General features: G+C 40.8%; 1 protein-coding gene across 5 annotated transcripts in view; it reads right to left on the bottom strand.

Moving 5' to 3' along the window:
- The window catches only part of Unc5c (unc-5 netrin receptor C), a 397,832-nt gene that overhangs the window by 26,060 nt on the left and 357,034 nt on the right, over window positions 1–14,738 (bottom strand). For all 5 annotated transcript variants that reach the window (XM_029560222.1, XM_029560224.1, XM_017796389.2 and 2 more), the window contains 2 exons: window positions 10,937–11,105; window positions 8,260–8,493 (listed from right to left, as the gene is read on the bottom strand). In XM_029560222.1, the coding sequence (XP_029416082.1) occupies window positions 8,260–8,493; window positions 10,937–11,105 (403 nt within the window). The remainder of the gene's footprint in view (window positions 1–8,259; window positions 8,494–10,936; window positions 11,106–14,738) is intronic.

Below are 14,738 nucleotides of genomic sequence, written 5' to 3'. Positions count from 1 at the left end.
ACACATATTAAGTCTCAGACCAACCCTCAATGATTGTGCTGACTAGTTTGTAAAGGAATCACATCTGCTGTCAGATTTAGTACAACTTGCCCTGTTCCTATTCATTCTTTAATGCTGTGTAAAAGCCTGCCCTGGTCATTTGGGGATGAGAAGTTTCTCTCTTTGCTGCTGTAGGGGTTGTCACTGTCTCTGTCACAGCTGTGTGTCTGCACTCTACCAAAGCAGAGGCCAAAAAGAGCGGCCGTCCTTTTCTCCTGTTTCCTGCCAGTTTTTTAGCAGGCAGCTCTCAACCTGGTGCCTGCTGTGTCTGCACCTCTGGCCTTCAGGCCTTGGGCTGCTGAGCTGGGCAATGGGGAACAGGTGACTGCCAGCCGGCCTCTTCCATCTTCTCGGGTCAATGTCACTCTATGCTGCTACTTTCCTTTCCTGTGTTCACACTGGGGTGCTCTGCCCTCCCCCTGCGTCTGTCTGCCTCCCTTCGTCCCTAATAATACCAAGGCTGGACGCCAGTGACCATGTACAAACAACCCCCACCAAGTCCCTTCATTTGCAGGGCTCTGCCTGCTGTTCCCACAGCTGCTGCTGCCACAGATGCTTGGGTTGAGCTGCCACTCTCAGCCTGCCAGGTCAAAGAAGTTTGTGATGCTTTCAAAGTGAAGTGCCAAGGAGCCTTACTCAGGAGAACGGCCATGACACTTGTCTCCCTTGGGCATACATCTAAGGAAAACATGAGCTCTCCCATAATATTGTGGAACAGGACTTTTTAGATTGCTCTAGGACTTATGAGGTCATCTTGCATCTCTTCTCACTCTTTTGAGTGTTATTATTGAAATTTTGTATGCATTTTTCATAAGCAATTACCACAAACACATGACAACACAAACCTACTGTCTTAAAGTTCTATAGGTCAACAGCCAAAACCCAGGCCTTGTTTCTGCAGTCAAGGTACAGAGGCTAGCCTTCCTTATGGAGGCTGAGGGTGAGGCATCAGCTATTTTTCTTTTCCCATCTTCCTGAAGCTTCTCACTTTCCATTCCTTACAGTTCCCTTCCTCTGTCTTCAAATTCAGCAGAGAAGGATCTGTCTCATCTTCCTTTCATGGTTATAAGTCTTCTGACTACAGCTGGGAAAAGTTCTCTGTTTTGGAGAACAGTTGTAATATACCTACCCAGTCAAGGGGAATATAATTATACCTTCAAAGTCTCTCGATGTGGAAGATAGCATATTCACATGTTCTGAATATCAATGTGTAGGTATCTTGGGAAGCATTATTCTGCCTATCACAACTTTTCTCCCTGTCCATACCCCTAAAATGTAAATTCAACATAGTAGGTAATTCCTACATATAGGCTAGGGTTAAGGCCAAGCCTCATGAGAAGATGAAACTTATGTAAATTTTTAGAGGCCAAAAAAGATCCCTGTGGCAAAATCTGAACAACTAGACTGTCACCAAACTAGATACCTGCCCTGCAGTAAGAGCACAATTAAACGTAATATCTTGTTGAGCTATCATCTTCCAAAAGCCATGCAGGGATGACTAATGGGCTCTAGTCCCTATTTTGTGCTAGATTTAATAACTTTGTTCTTGAAACTTCAAGGGGTCCTGGAGGTAGAGAAAGTCATTAGGAACCTTTGGCACATTTTTCTCGGTTAACTAATATATGTATTGTATGTATGTATCACATGATTTTAGTTTCAGAAACCAGTATTCTGAAATTCCAATTCACAAGTTAGGCTAGAGTTGAGGCCATTTGCGTCTGGCCACAAGGAAGCAGAAGGACACTGATGGGGGAAGTGACAGGTGTCAAAGATGAAAATGAAACCACTCCCCCCCCCCTTTAACGAGCTGCCTAGCAAGCAAGGCCCAGGAGAATAGCACACCACTGGCAACTGGGCTTCATCCAACCCACTTATTTTTCTCTGCTTTTCAGAGTTTCTTTCACTCTTTTCTTTTTACATCTCTCTCCTACAGAGTTATTGTACTTTCTGGGAGCCTAAATTAAAGTTTGTAAAAAATGGATTAATCCAAGGGAGAGATTTTCCTGAGCCCAGGTACTCTATAGAGAAAACCAGATTGTGGTAAATGTACATTATTTGGTTTGGAACACAAATGCATCTGTCAAAAATGCAGCACAAACTGCATAGCACATGAAACTTTCAGCATTTATATAGTCCCTTTATTATGAAAGGAAAGTCTCAGATAGTGGGGTAGAAATGACTTATTTCTACATAGATGTATTTTTCTCTCTGGGTGTTTTTAAATGTATTCCAAATATAATCTCATTCTCTGTTAATTTCTGATCTATTTAACTAGGATTTAAGTCTTTGCAAATAATGAAAAGAAAAAAATATTTATTACTTTAATCATCCAAGGATGAAGAGAGAAAAAGAGACCCTTGAACCCTCATCGCCCTTCCACTTCACTGACCTTCTATTTGACTTGATTCAAACTATTTGCATAGTTCTTAGCATCTTTATCTCTGTGTGAATTCAACCTGAGCTTTGCTCCCACTGGTCCTTCAAGTGTGTGCACAGGAAGAAACCCTCCTGAAAAGTATATAAAAGACTCCTGTTGCCTCCCACTGGCCTTGACTTTTACCCCAGCAGTCACTGATGGCATTCTGATTCTACATCAGTACTTACAAATTGCTAACTGTGGCTTTTATGTTTCAGGTGACCACTTTTTTAGCTGCAGGGCTTAACAAAATTCAGAAAACTTGTTACAAAGCTGTCAAGCTTAAAGAGGTAGGCAGCAAGATGAAAGAATACATTGGGATTGCTTGAGACTGGCTGAGAGGATGGTTCCTTTCCTCTCCATCCATACATTTGATAGTATAAGAGGATTTAAAAATATGCTTTTAATACAGCCATATTTGATGAAAAGTGATCATTAAGAGTCTTGTTATATTCAGGCCACAATCTTTTTTCTATTAGCTCTCAAAGACTAGATAGCTATGTCCTGTCATATTGAGCACCCCCGACTCTCTAACTCTTACCTAGTCTCAGGTTTCTGTTTTTCCATAACTCCGAAAGCTTCCCCACACCCAACTGTAACTTTAAGAAAGTACCAAGTCCTGGGAAACCCAACTCTTGGTATCACTTGTTAAGCTGCAGTGTTCTTGGTAAGGGGTCAGATAAAGCACAAAAAAAGAATCAGCTCTTTCCTCTCATAGTCCACATTTAATAATAAGAGGTTGTAGTCAAATACATGGAGTGTAAATGATGGAGTTGGGGAAGCATTACTGAGAGGACAGGTCAGTTCTAGGCATGAAGCAGGCTGTGATGGGATCAGAAGCTTTGGGGAAATGGAACAACAGCTGTGTGAAATATGAGTCATGAAGAGATCAGTGAAAGGCTGATGGAGGAGGAGGGGAGGCACTGATGATATTTGCAATCTTGAGATTGTAATGGACCTACTTGGAAATGTATGATTTTTTTTCTCATACAAATATAGCAGCCTGAACTAAAAGTAGAGTCCTTGTTAATTTGGGGGCATTAGTAGCGATGGAAATTATTAAGACTGTTACAATTTAATATAAGAAGGTATTTGGGATGGGGGTGAGTTCTCTGTGGATATAGATAAAGACAGAGGAGGGTTTCTGGATCAAGAAACCAGGGAAGGCTGAGGGAGCTTCTCCTAAGGGCAAGTGGCAGTTTCACTGTGACAGAAGTGGAAACTCATATGCTTGTGCTCATTACACTCAGAAGCTTGCTCAGACTGGCAATATTGACTCAGGAGCAGTGGTTGCTGAGACTAAAACTTGGACACATCTACATGGGTAGATGAATAATATGGATGGATATGAGGCCATCAAATTATGTCTAGAAAGATAATTCTGGTGATGACACTGAGTGAATGATTGGAGTAAGACAGGTTGAGAGAAAGACCTCCAAGGCAGGTCCTGCTCGAGTAGGTAAGAGCAGTGGTCTGCACTTAAAGAACTGCAGTGGGTAATGAAGAACATAAGGAAGATCCAGCCCATGAAGTGGAGAGGTGACCCAGCATTGCAATGGAGTATGGGAATGAGAAGAGCTTTTCCTCTCGGCCTTGTGGTGAGTTAGAAGATGGAGCTTTACTGCTGGCCCTGGGAGGGATGAAAGGCCAACTAGACTGTCCAGTGATAGATGATGTGAGCAAGTAAGGGATTGGGGATAGTATGATTTGAGGATTCAGGAAATTTTGTCCTTAGTGGAATCAAAATCTCCCAAAAGATACGTGAACATGTTAGAATAACTGATTGCACAATACCCAGGAAGCATTAAGATATACTTCCGATGCCTAGCTTAGTTAAATCAGAGCCTTTTGAGAATGACCTTGGAGAAATTCTTTCCCAAAGCTCACCAACTCATTTCTACATGTACCATAGTAAAAAACTGTTGACTCAGGAAGGGCTTGAGACAGGAGTAGTCAAAGAGAGGAGGAGGCATTTGGGAGGTTGATATGAAGTAGGTAAAGACTGCAAGAAGAGCAAGGAGACAGGAGACTAGCAGTGAGCATCATCAGACAGGGTACCAAGAAGGCAGAATTTGGTACTGAAGGTCCTTTTTGAACTGATCAGCCCCCAGATTCCAATTTGAGTGTGAGTGAGATAGAGCAGACAGGACTGAACTAATTGTCTCTTCTGTGTGTTGGGCAGTTTACTTATTACTAAGATTTTGGTATTCCTGCATTATTAAAAGGCCAAGAGGTGCGAGGATGCCTCATCCATTATTCACACTTCTTTCAGGCTAAGTGCTGGATCCCCAGAGGCTGAGAATTTATAAATGTCTGTCTAGAAGAACACTGAGCACAATCAAAGTGCTCTTAGGCTGTGTTCACTACTGAAAGCAATCTACTGTTCTTCTCCATGTTGACCATTTCCATCCCAGTTTCTGTAATCAACATAGTCAAAAATGTTCTCATAAAATATTACATTTTGAAAACAGTTTTGTGTGTCTGTTGGGAAGACAGGTCAAGACTTCATGAATATGGGGCTGGAGAGATGGCTCAGTGGTTAAGAGCACTGAATGCTCTTGCAGAGGACCTGGGTTCAATTGCCAGTACACACATGGCAGCTAAAAACTGTCAACTCCAGTTCTAAGGGATCTGATGCCCTCTTCTAACCTCCATAGGCACTGCACATCATGGGTGCACTTACATACATGTAACACACTCATACACAGAAAACAAAAATAAGATATCTTAAAAAGAATTCCTGAATATAAATTATATGTATTCCACACTTCAGATGCTATGAATGTCTTCGACAGAATGTATCTTGCCATGGTTTTCTTTTCTCATGGAACCATTCAAAACATCCACTTTAATCAGACCCCATGGCTCTCCTACAAATACAGTTTTTCCTAAGAATTGAAGTTTAGCATGATTTGTATTCTGACAGTTCCTTAGAAAAGTTACATTGGCAAGGAATATAAAAGAAACAACCTGAAGCCTTACATCAAGCTGTGTTCCTGTCATTAAGTTCCACATCAGAAAATCCGACAAGCTCTATGATTAAGATCTGTGCAGTGATCAACTTAGTCTTTTCCTCTCCCGGGAGACCATGCTGGCCATGTCTACCATGAGGAATGCATGCTTGAAAACGAATGTTCCCTTCTCCACATGCCCCTTACCATCTCTTGAGTCTTAACCTGCAACCCTCAGTTTTCATGACCCAGAACCATTCTTTGGACAGAAAGTGCAGAAAGAAATATCCCGAGAGTCAGAAAGTTTTCTTCCCTTGGCTTCCTTGACTTTTTTCACTCTCATTTTTTCCCTCTGGCTGCTTGCTTTCCTTTGTCTGGTTGGTCTTCCAGCTCCTATGACATGGTAGCCTCTCCTTGGTTCCCGTCTGGCTCTTCAGTTCAAGACAGCTTGACAGGCCAACTGTAGCTAGCTGCCCATACACAGGCCCTGTTTTTGCTACTCTGTAGCTGTTGGACCCAGGGCCACTCAAACTTTCTTTACCTTGGATTGTACATCTGTCAAGTAGGGAAAATTACATCTTACGGGTTATTGTGAAGACTGGATGTTTTAAAACGTAGAATTTTGTCTGATATATAGAAGCACTTGATTATATTTATTATTTTATTTATCTCTGTTCTCATTGAATATTTTTCCTGATCACCTTGGATGACAAATATTAACATGATATGATTTCCAAATCTCTATCTTAGGATCTGCTCTCAGATCAGAAAGTCACATATGCTTGTTTAAAAATTATATACTATTTAGGGGCTGGACAGAGGGCCCAGCAGTTAAAAGTACTTGCTGTTCTTGCAGAGGACCTAGGTTCAGTTCCTAGCACCCATATCAGGTAGCTCACAGCTGTTTATTATTGCAGTTCCAGGGGATCTTTGAGCCTCCAGGGCACTGCACATGTGCTACATATACAAACACTCAGGCACACACACACACACACACACACACACACACACATGCATGCACACACACATAAAAATAAATCTTTTAAAAACATACTATTTAAAAACTATTGCCTTTAACTAATAATAATTATATACATTTTGGGCATATGATGATGTCAAAGAATGGAAAACTGCTTCATAACTTCAGTTGTATGTGGATGTTGAAGAAATTATCCTCATAGGAGCAGATAGTGGAAGAATGGATACAGGAAGTGAGGAAGGGTTAGAGGAGGGAGAGGAAGGGAGACTAGTCAACAGGGACAAAGCCATACTCATATTTCTAATGGTCCCTTGGGTATCTTCGAATGTCTGATTTATACCTGTAAACTCAGTAGTCCACAAGAAAAAAAAAACACTATTATAGATTGACTGCTTATGTCATCCAAAATTCATAGTTTATAATACTAAACTTCAGTATGGCAGTTTGAAAAGGTCAGATCTTTGGAAGGCGATTTGACCATGAAGGTAGGGTTCTCATGAATTAGATAAATGTCTTTGTAAAAGAAACTCCATGTGGCTCTCTAGCTATCGCTCTGTCCTGTGAGAATATTGAAAAGGGCTAGGTGTTTAAACTTGGAGGAGGTCATTACTAGAGCCCAATCCTGCTGTCACCTTCACCGTGGGCTTCTAGCCCTCAGAACTATGAGGCATAAATGCCTTCATTTAAGTGACCTGGTATATGGTACTCTGTTGTGATAGCTTGAACTGACCAAATCCATAAAGCTACCTGCCCTAGACTTTGCTATTGTCAGAGGCAAAAGTTTGTTCTTCTACTTCACCTACTTGACTGTAAGTCACTGTACTAATTGCCAGAACCTTGTGCATCTCTTTCCTTCCTCTCCTTTCTCTCGTATCATCCCATGTCTGCCACAATCTATCAACGTGACTGTCTATTGAAGTCAGAATGGTGATTTTAATGTATAGGTCCACTCATATCTTGCTTTTATTTAAACCTTTCTTGTCTCTATAAACTCTCTCTGACAGCACAGGTCCAGCCTAGCTGAGGAACCTATCATCCTCGGGTACCTGGATAAGACATCTGCATGGAGTTGTTGGTCATGTTCACTTCTTTTCCTTCCTTTTAGTCATATTGAACATTTTTCTCCATTAATGATACTTAAAACCCTAGCTTCCTTTATGACCAGTCTCACATGTTAACCTTTTTTTTTTTTCAGATTTCCCCAGAATACTATGTTCCTTCCCTTCCCGAACTCTCAGAGAACTTTGCATCTCAGCTGCAGCATCCATCATATCCTGGCTTATCTCCTCATCCCTGGCATACTTCTTTTATTTCTCCGTCTAGATCATAACTTCTTCAAAGACACTTATATCCCTTAAAGCTTCAAATGGGATAAAACGAATGGCAATAATCGCACCAGGAATTAAGCTCATTTATTCTGCAAAGCAGCAGCCTGTTGTCAAATGCTAACCCTCTCCCTCACAGCCCTCGTAAAAAGAATGGGAAAGCATATAAATGAAGGAGCTCACAAGAGGAACATACAGTGTGAGCAATTACGCCAATTTCTTTTATAGGAAGAACGCAGCTGAGATAAACATGGAAGCAGATTATTCACCATCCACGAGTTTCACTGCCAAATTCTTCTACATTTTTCATTAAAAAAAAAAAAAACCAAGGAAGGTAAACAAAAGTAGCCCTTGGGAGGAATCAGCACAAAGGAAATAGTGCTTCTATCAGCATGGACTCTGAGATGTATCTATTTGTAAAACTGCTTCCTTCGGGACCATATGCATGTGTTCACACACCTGCCCAGAGCCACTTCCAGGTGTACACGACTATTCCAAATCTTGACTTCCAGGTGAGGGTGACGAAGGTGGGTTGGGGGAGACACTTACCTTCAGAGCATCCTGTGTGTCATCAAGGCAGTAGACTCGGATGCTGTACTCCAGGGAGGAGCAGCAGAGGGGCCCGAAGATGGCCAGTTTCAGGCGCTTTGCAGCGGCTTTGGTGGTGGCCTGACCAACCAAGGTGTAGGTGCTGAGATTCTCAGTGAGGATGTGGCAGGCCTCCGTATCCAACTGAATGTAGCAGGGGGTCGTGAAGTTTTCTTCCCCGACCACCACCACATCCTGGATGTTAGAGGGAAGTAACAATTATTAAGCCACCAAGGTCATGTGCCAACCACTATGGATTATGGTGCAAAGAGCACCGGCTCTCTCCTGAGTTCTGACTCATCCTTCTCAAGCTGTGTGATACATGTTTTCTATTCTCCAGCATCAACTCGCTTTCTCGCTGTCTACATACTGATGTGGTTCTTTGCATAGATGTCCTAGAATCTATGTGAAAATCCAAAGACAATTCTGAACTATCCCTTTCACTTCAGTATCCCTGAGCTTAATACTGCTTCCAAGAATTGGGTGTTTTAAGTTTTCAATATTTTCTTTAATTTCAAGGTATAATGTATTGCAGTGGCATCACAGCCTTTCCCTAAAAATTCATGATGAAGAGAGTCAGAGAAATGAAGACACTATATAATATTCTCCTCACTCTTTCAAAACTCATAGAACAGTGGCTTCTCTGAAGATACTTCCTAGATAATCTCAATACTCAGAGCCTCTGTAAGCCAAGCTATGACAACTATACACTGCCTTATCCTTGTTCTCATTTCATATGATCCAATGAACAGTTTACTCTTTTAGTCTTAAAAACATTTACTGATGAAAAAGAATAAAAGGAAGTGATTTAAAAAAATGGAGTTACTAATTCCACCACATTTAGATCTATTTCAATGGCCAAGGGTCAGCATTCTAAATGTCTCCTGGGGCAAGAGGCAGGACCAAAGCTGATGAGCGGTGGAGACTGGTAAAGTAGAGCACATGGCTGGGTAGATTCTCAGATGCCCATTGGGCTCGGCTATGAGGATGGCAGGCCTACAGCCAGCAAGAGCTATGAATTCCCTCAGAAAAGGACACATTCTGTTTTTATATAAAGCCTCCCAACTTTTAACTAATTCAGGTTTAAAAGATAATTTCATGTGTGAGAAATGAAACACATGCATGAGCATGATTTCATCTCTGAATTAGGGCATTTTACTTCCACAGGGCAGGAACCATTTCTACATTGCTTCCTACTCCACCCCAGTGGGTGTGGCTCATGGTGAATGCTCAGTCACCCCCCAAATGAATAAACGTTTCATGATAAATTTAGTGTCCAGGCCTGGGGAAAAATATGAAAGAAGTAGCCACTTCAAGTGACAGCCTATTAGTTAGGTCTATGACATCATCTAAATTATAATGAGCTGTATTTTAACAGCATCAATGAAAGCATATTTTCAACTGAACCTAAGGGAAGCTCACAATGTCAAGGTGAAAGCAACCAGTACCTCCAAGTTTATTCCACCTCCCAGGACATGTGGGAGGGGCTGCTGTCTTCAGCAGGACCTAATGAGCCATAGGGGCCATAGTCCAGTCTTGCTCTGCAAGTGTCTGCATGAGGCTTGTCCCTTGTACTTGCCTAGATGCTAGACTTCATTACTCTGTCGCTGTTACTATTACTCAGCCCCAGAAATGGAAAAGGTATTCAGCAGAGAATTTTTGCAAATACTTAAGGTAGGGCTTAAGGTACTTTTTATTAGTAGGAAGCTCAGTAAAAGTAAAATTAGGCTTAAGTCTATTTAAAGATTCTACTTAAAGGGTACCACTAAACTCCATCCTGGATTTCAGGAGCCCTGATAAGAGTAATCCCCTCACATGGCCAAGAGTAGCCAATGTTCACAGCGAAGATCCATTTAATCCTAGGACACCCTACTTCTCTGCAAACTCTGTTTTCCTAAAGCGCTTTCAATTAAAAAAAATTAAATTTTCATGTATAGCTTTACATTTTTTTCCCTAAAAATACCATAGGTAATCATATTATAATTTAATGATTTGCATATGCAAAATGTATATAAATATACATTTATATTATCATTTGCATAGTATTTGATAGCCATATTTCTAGATGATAAGTGAAGAGTTCTGAATTAAGGAACAGAACCCACTTAAAGTACTGTCCTTTAAAAATTATGATGGTAAGTCACAAAGGGACAAGAGGCCAGGCTTCCCTCATTCTAGGGCAGTTTTGGAGTCCATTCTTTCTGTTCTTGCAGGTCAAGTTAACAAAACTTATATCCTAAGGACTTGCCTATAAGTAATTGCTTAAGATTTTCTGACTGAGGTGCAATACATGTAAATTTAAGAATGTTTCCTTCCCCTCGTCCCTCCCTCCGTCCATCCCTCCTTCCATCCCTCCCTTCCTTCCTTCTTTTCCATCCATTCATCCATCCCTTCCTTACATGTAGTGCTTATACTCCGAGGGGAATTCTGAGTATCCTTTTTCCATGAGTTAAATAACATTTGAACATCTTTTTCCTTGTACCTCTCTTTCAGAATATAAAGTAGCAAGCAGGAATTGGTCATCTGTCTCTCATTTTGAGTATGAGCTAAAATCCCACTCATGTTTTGCTATAGAGACACAGGCCTCCCGGTTGCTCCTGTGCTGAGCATGGGTTCTTTTTCTCCCACAGATACTCACCTCCCACTGTCCCTGAGCTGCCTGGTTCTTGAGTTGGATTTTCCAGTCCTCAGTATTGGGGTCCGCACAGTGATGCAGAGTGAGGATGACCGGGCGGGTCAACAGGGCTCCTGGAGGCCCACAGCTCACTACAGGGGTCAGTAGAGTCTGAGAGTCTTCCATAGGGGGCCTGCAGGGAGAGCAGAGAAGCAACCGTACCCGTGACATTTCCATAGTATTTATGCACTGTGTAGTCACTGAGATCTGAGATCTAAAGTTGTATAAACAGTTCAAATCACCTCCTCTTAGCACTTTTGTGTGGGGAGGGGGGTAGGCTGAGGCAGAAATAAATAGGAAGCCATGTTCTTTATACCAAGACTTTGATCTTACAAGACTGGAGGTCTTTGTGATAGCGGGGCTGTTGCCAGCATCCCTTTGATCCCTTCTCTCAGACATGGGGCTGCCTTTGGCAGCTTCCTCTGCACTCATGCTCTGAGACTTTTAGGATGGAACGAGAACGAACAGAATCCTTATGAAGTTACATAAGCAGCTTTTCTGATAGCACTTGCCATGGGTCTCACAGGGTTTTTGATAATTTTGTGGTTTTAAGGCCTAACTTAAAAATTACTTCAAAAAACTCACTTCAGAATGAGGGCACCCTAGAGCTAAAGTTAGTCCAAATGACTTTCAGGAATAATTCATCTAGTATAGCAGGTTCATTCTTTCAAATATAATTATAAAGCTATAGAACTATATTTCTACAGCAAATTAAAATGTTACTTATTACTTATGATATATAAACATATGAGACATACCTATCTCATTATAGTATGATATATAAATGTTCCTTGTTAGTTACATATTTCATACTCCAGGAATTTGGTCAAAAGAGAACTCAATTATCCAAACTGTTTCTTTTGATTTTTTTCCCTAAACTCTCTTAATTTGTTTCCCTCACAAGACTAAGCAATAAGCAAACAGCTTAAGTAGTCGGAGCTACTGAAGGATGCGTGAGGAAGTTGTCTTCAAGTTCTTGAGGTCACTGCTCATAATCTCACCAATGCTGGCTTCTTATTAGAGGAAAACTCATGCTTCTCAACAATGCTCAAACTTCCTGTCAGAACAATATGGACACAAGGAATTTTAGAAGGGCCCTAAAGGATTGAACACCCCTTCCATCTGCAGCAAGGGCCTCATGATCATAAGGCTGACCTGTGTGTCATGCCTTAGACATATTCAACGTTACAGACCACTTCTACCAAGGAATCATCTAATTTGATATCAACTCAAAATGAACTAGAATTTTCCTTCTAGCCCATTCTTTCCATATATTCTTGGCCCACTAACCAGCCCCTTTCGCTTCATGTATTTGAAGATTATTTTGATAGTTTCTCTATTACGAGCCAGCATCCTCAGTTTCCCCAGCAGCTGGCAAGCATGGATTTATGTCGTTCCTTATGTGTCTTTGCTTTCTCCATTTTCATGTAGAACCTGTCAGTGATTTAGTACCTCACTAAGCTCCAAATACTTAAGCACAGTACAGGGTGCCTACTCTTTTCTTTGATTTAGATTACACAGCTACCTCACAAAACCATTGTCTTAGATTACTCTCAATGAATTAATAACACAAATCTTATTTAGCAGGTTCCAGTCAAGAGGGAAGGATAGGAATAACATTGTTTAAAAGTAGGCAATGAAGGCCATTGGAAGCTGGGTAATTCATTAAAACATAGCACTCAAATATTCCTAACATAAAAAGATCTTAGGTTATACCAAATCTACATAGCTTTGTGCTTGTAATGATGCATTTGAAACTAGATATATGTACATTTGGCCTTTTTAGTTTTACTTTAGTATATTCAAGATACTTCCATAGTGCTATATCACTCCCCCAAATATGGTTATCTCCCAAAGTCTTACTGCATCTTTCATAACATCTGATATGCCTGCCGTTTATGTGCTTATCACAATCACTGATAACCTTGTAATATACGAATAAGGAAAGGATAAAGACTTTTCAAGGACAAGGCATAAAGCCTAACTTCAATACTTCTGAGGTATTTAGCTCAACTAAATATAAACCCATTAAAAATCACATAATCTCATTGACATCTGTCTTATTCATATGGACATTGAAAAGGATATCTCAAATATCTTCATAATTGCAATGGTTGACTGAATTTTATTTTTTTCTAGTCTTTATCTATAGTTTATATACCATTGACTATAGCATCTAGAAGTTAGTTTATATTTCTGGCCTACCCTCATTTAACACTGAATAAATGAATGAATGATAGAAGCTATTATTACCTTTAGTACTGTTGGAAGATAATTCTCCATGAATTTATTATTATTATCCATGCTCCTGGCTTTTTTTTAAGGATGCTTGCCTGCAGTTGCCTTGGAAGATAAAGATATCTACCTCTGCAGCAAATGGTAAGCAGAGCTACCTCCCATTAAGAAAGACCCAGCTTCCCCAAGTTTAGAGGTCCTTACTAAAATACAGCTACTGAGTATGTAGGTGTCACCTGCCCCTTTTTGTGTCACTCTCTGGGATCTTCAGCTCAGGAAACTAGGACAAAATAGTGATACTCTAGATCATGCCATTGCTATGCCTAATAAACTGACCTAAGAATCTTGCACCTTCTATTAGTAGTGACAAAACTGTGTCAGCTAACCTGATAGCTCATAAGTAAGGCTAGACCTTAGAGCTTTCACAGGTAAGAGGTGTCATTATCCTCTAAACTCAAATTAAAATCTGGTCTTTATTGCCTTTATCAAGCCCTGGCTCTCATTGCTTCCTCTTTCCCTGTAGGACCAGGACCTTACCAACTAGTGGCTTTTCTACAAGCTTTTCCTATTTCAGCCTTTTAATGTCTTGAATAACAAATTTCTTGTATCAAAAAGACAGTTTCACTTGGGAGTGAACTTAGATTTGAAATCATGCATGAGGTTGCTGGCTGGAGCATGAGACCTCAGTCCAATCCCTTCTACACTTTAGTTTTTATTTTCTCTTAACCAAGTTTGTCTTTCTTCTTCTAGAATTCACATTCTTACAACATGAGTGGTTTTGTTTTCATGTCTCATAGTTAATATTAGAATATCTGCCTTTGCCAGTGACTTTATTATTGCCTAATATCACTTCCTACCAGAAGAGAAAGAAATTTGCAATGGTTGCATTTTCCTGAGGACCACTCTTATCTTTTAATTACAAGTTAACCTTGAGAAGTGAGCATTAAGCTTTTAAAAAGGGGGCCTCCCGTGGATCCATTTCAAGTGGCCCTTGCATAGAGTTGGGGATCAGAAACAGCTGTCTATGGGACGGGCTGGTGGCAGCAGCCTGTGCTTGAAAACTGGCAGGAGGGGATTCGCATTGCACTGATACAGAAAAGAGAAAAGGATGCCCTGCTGGGCTGGGGACCTGTCAGCTGGGCACTCTGAGCACACCCCTGGCATGCAATATTGATGCACACAGCTCTGGAGGAGGGGAAGCACGGGAAAGGGAGTTGGAGGAGGGGCAATGGGTGTCAAAAGAATTTATTAACGCAGTGAGGTGCAAGACTGTAAGGAATAGAAAGTGATGAAGCGGAATTCCTAATAGGATGAAAAACAAAGAAGACATAAGAATCTCCCATATGCTTTCAAGATGAAATATGTAGAGTAGAATCTGGTAACAATTCCATCTATGTATGGAAGGAGAGACTGAGGTAAGATTTAACTATGTGAAGCCAAAGGTCAGAAGTGTTTGAATTCACACTGCCATTACTTATGTAAAAAGACAGTCAAAGGACATAAAGCAAGACAATAAAAACTAAATATGTCT

Source organism: Nannospalax galili, unplaced genomic scaffold (assembly GCF_000622305.1).
Source record: "Nannospalax galili isolate Female #2095 unplaced genomic scaffold, S.galili_v1.0 scaffold189, whole genome shotgun sequence".
NCBI classification, from domain to species: Eukaryota; Metazoa; Chordata; class Mammalia; order Rodentia; family Spalacidae; genus Nannospalax; species Nannospalax galili.
The sequence above is the reverse complement of the archived record's forward strand: the minus strand, read 5'-3'. Positions and strand labels throughout refer to the sequence as shown.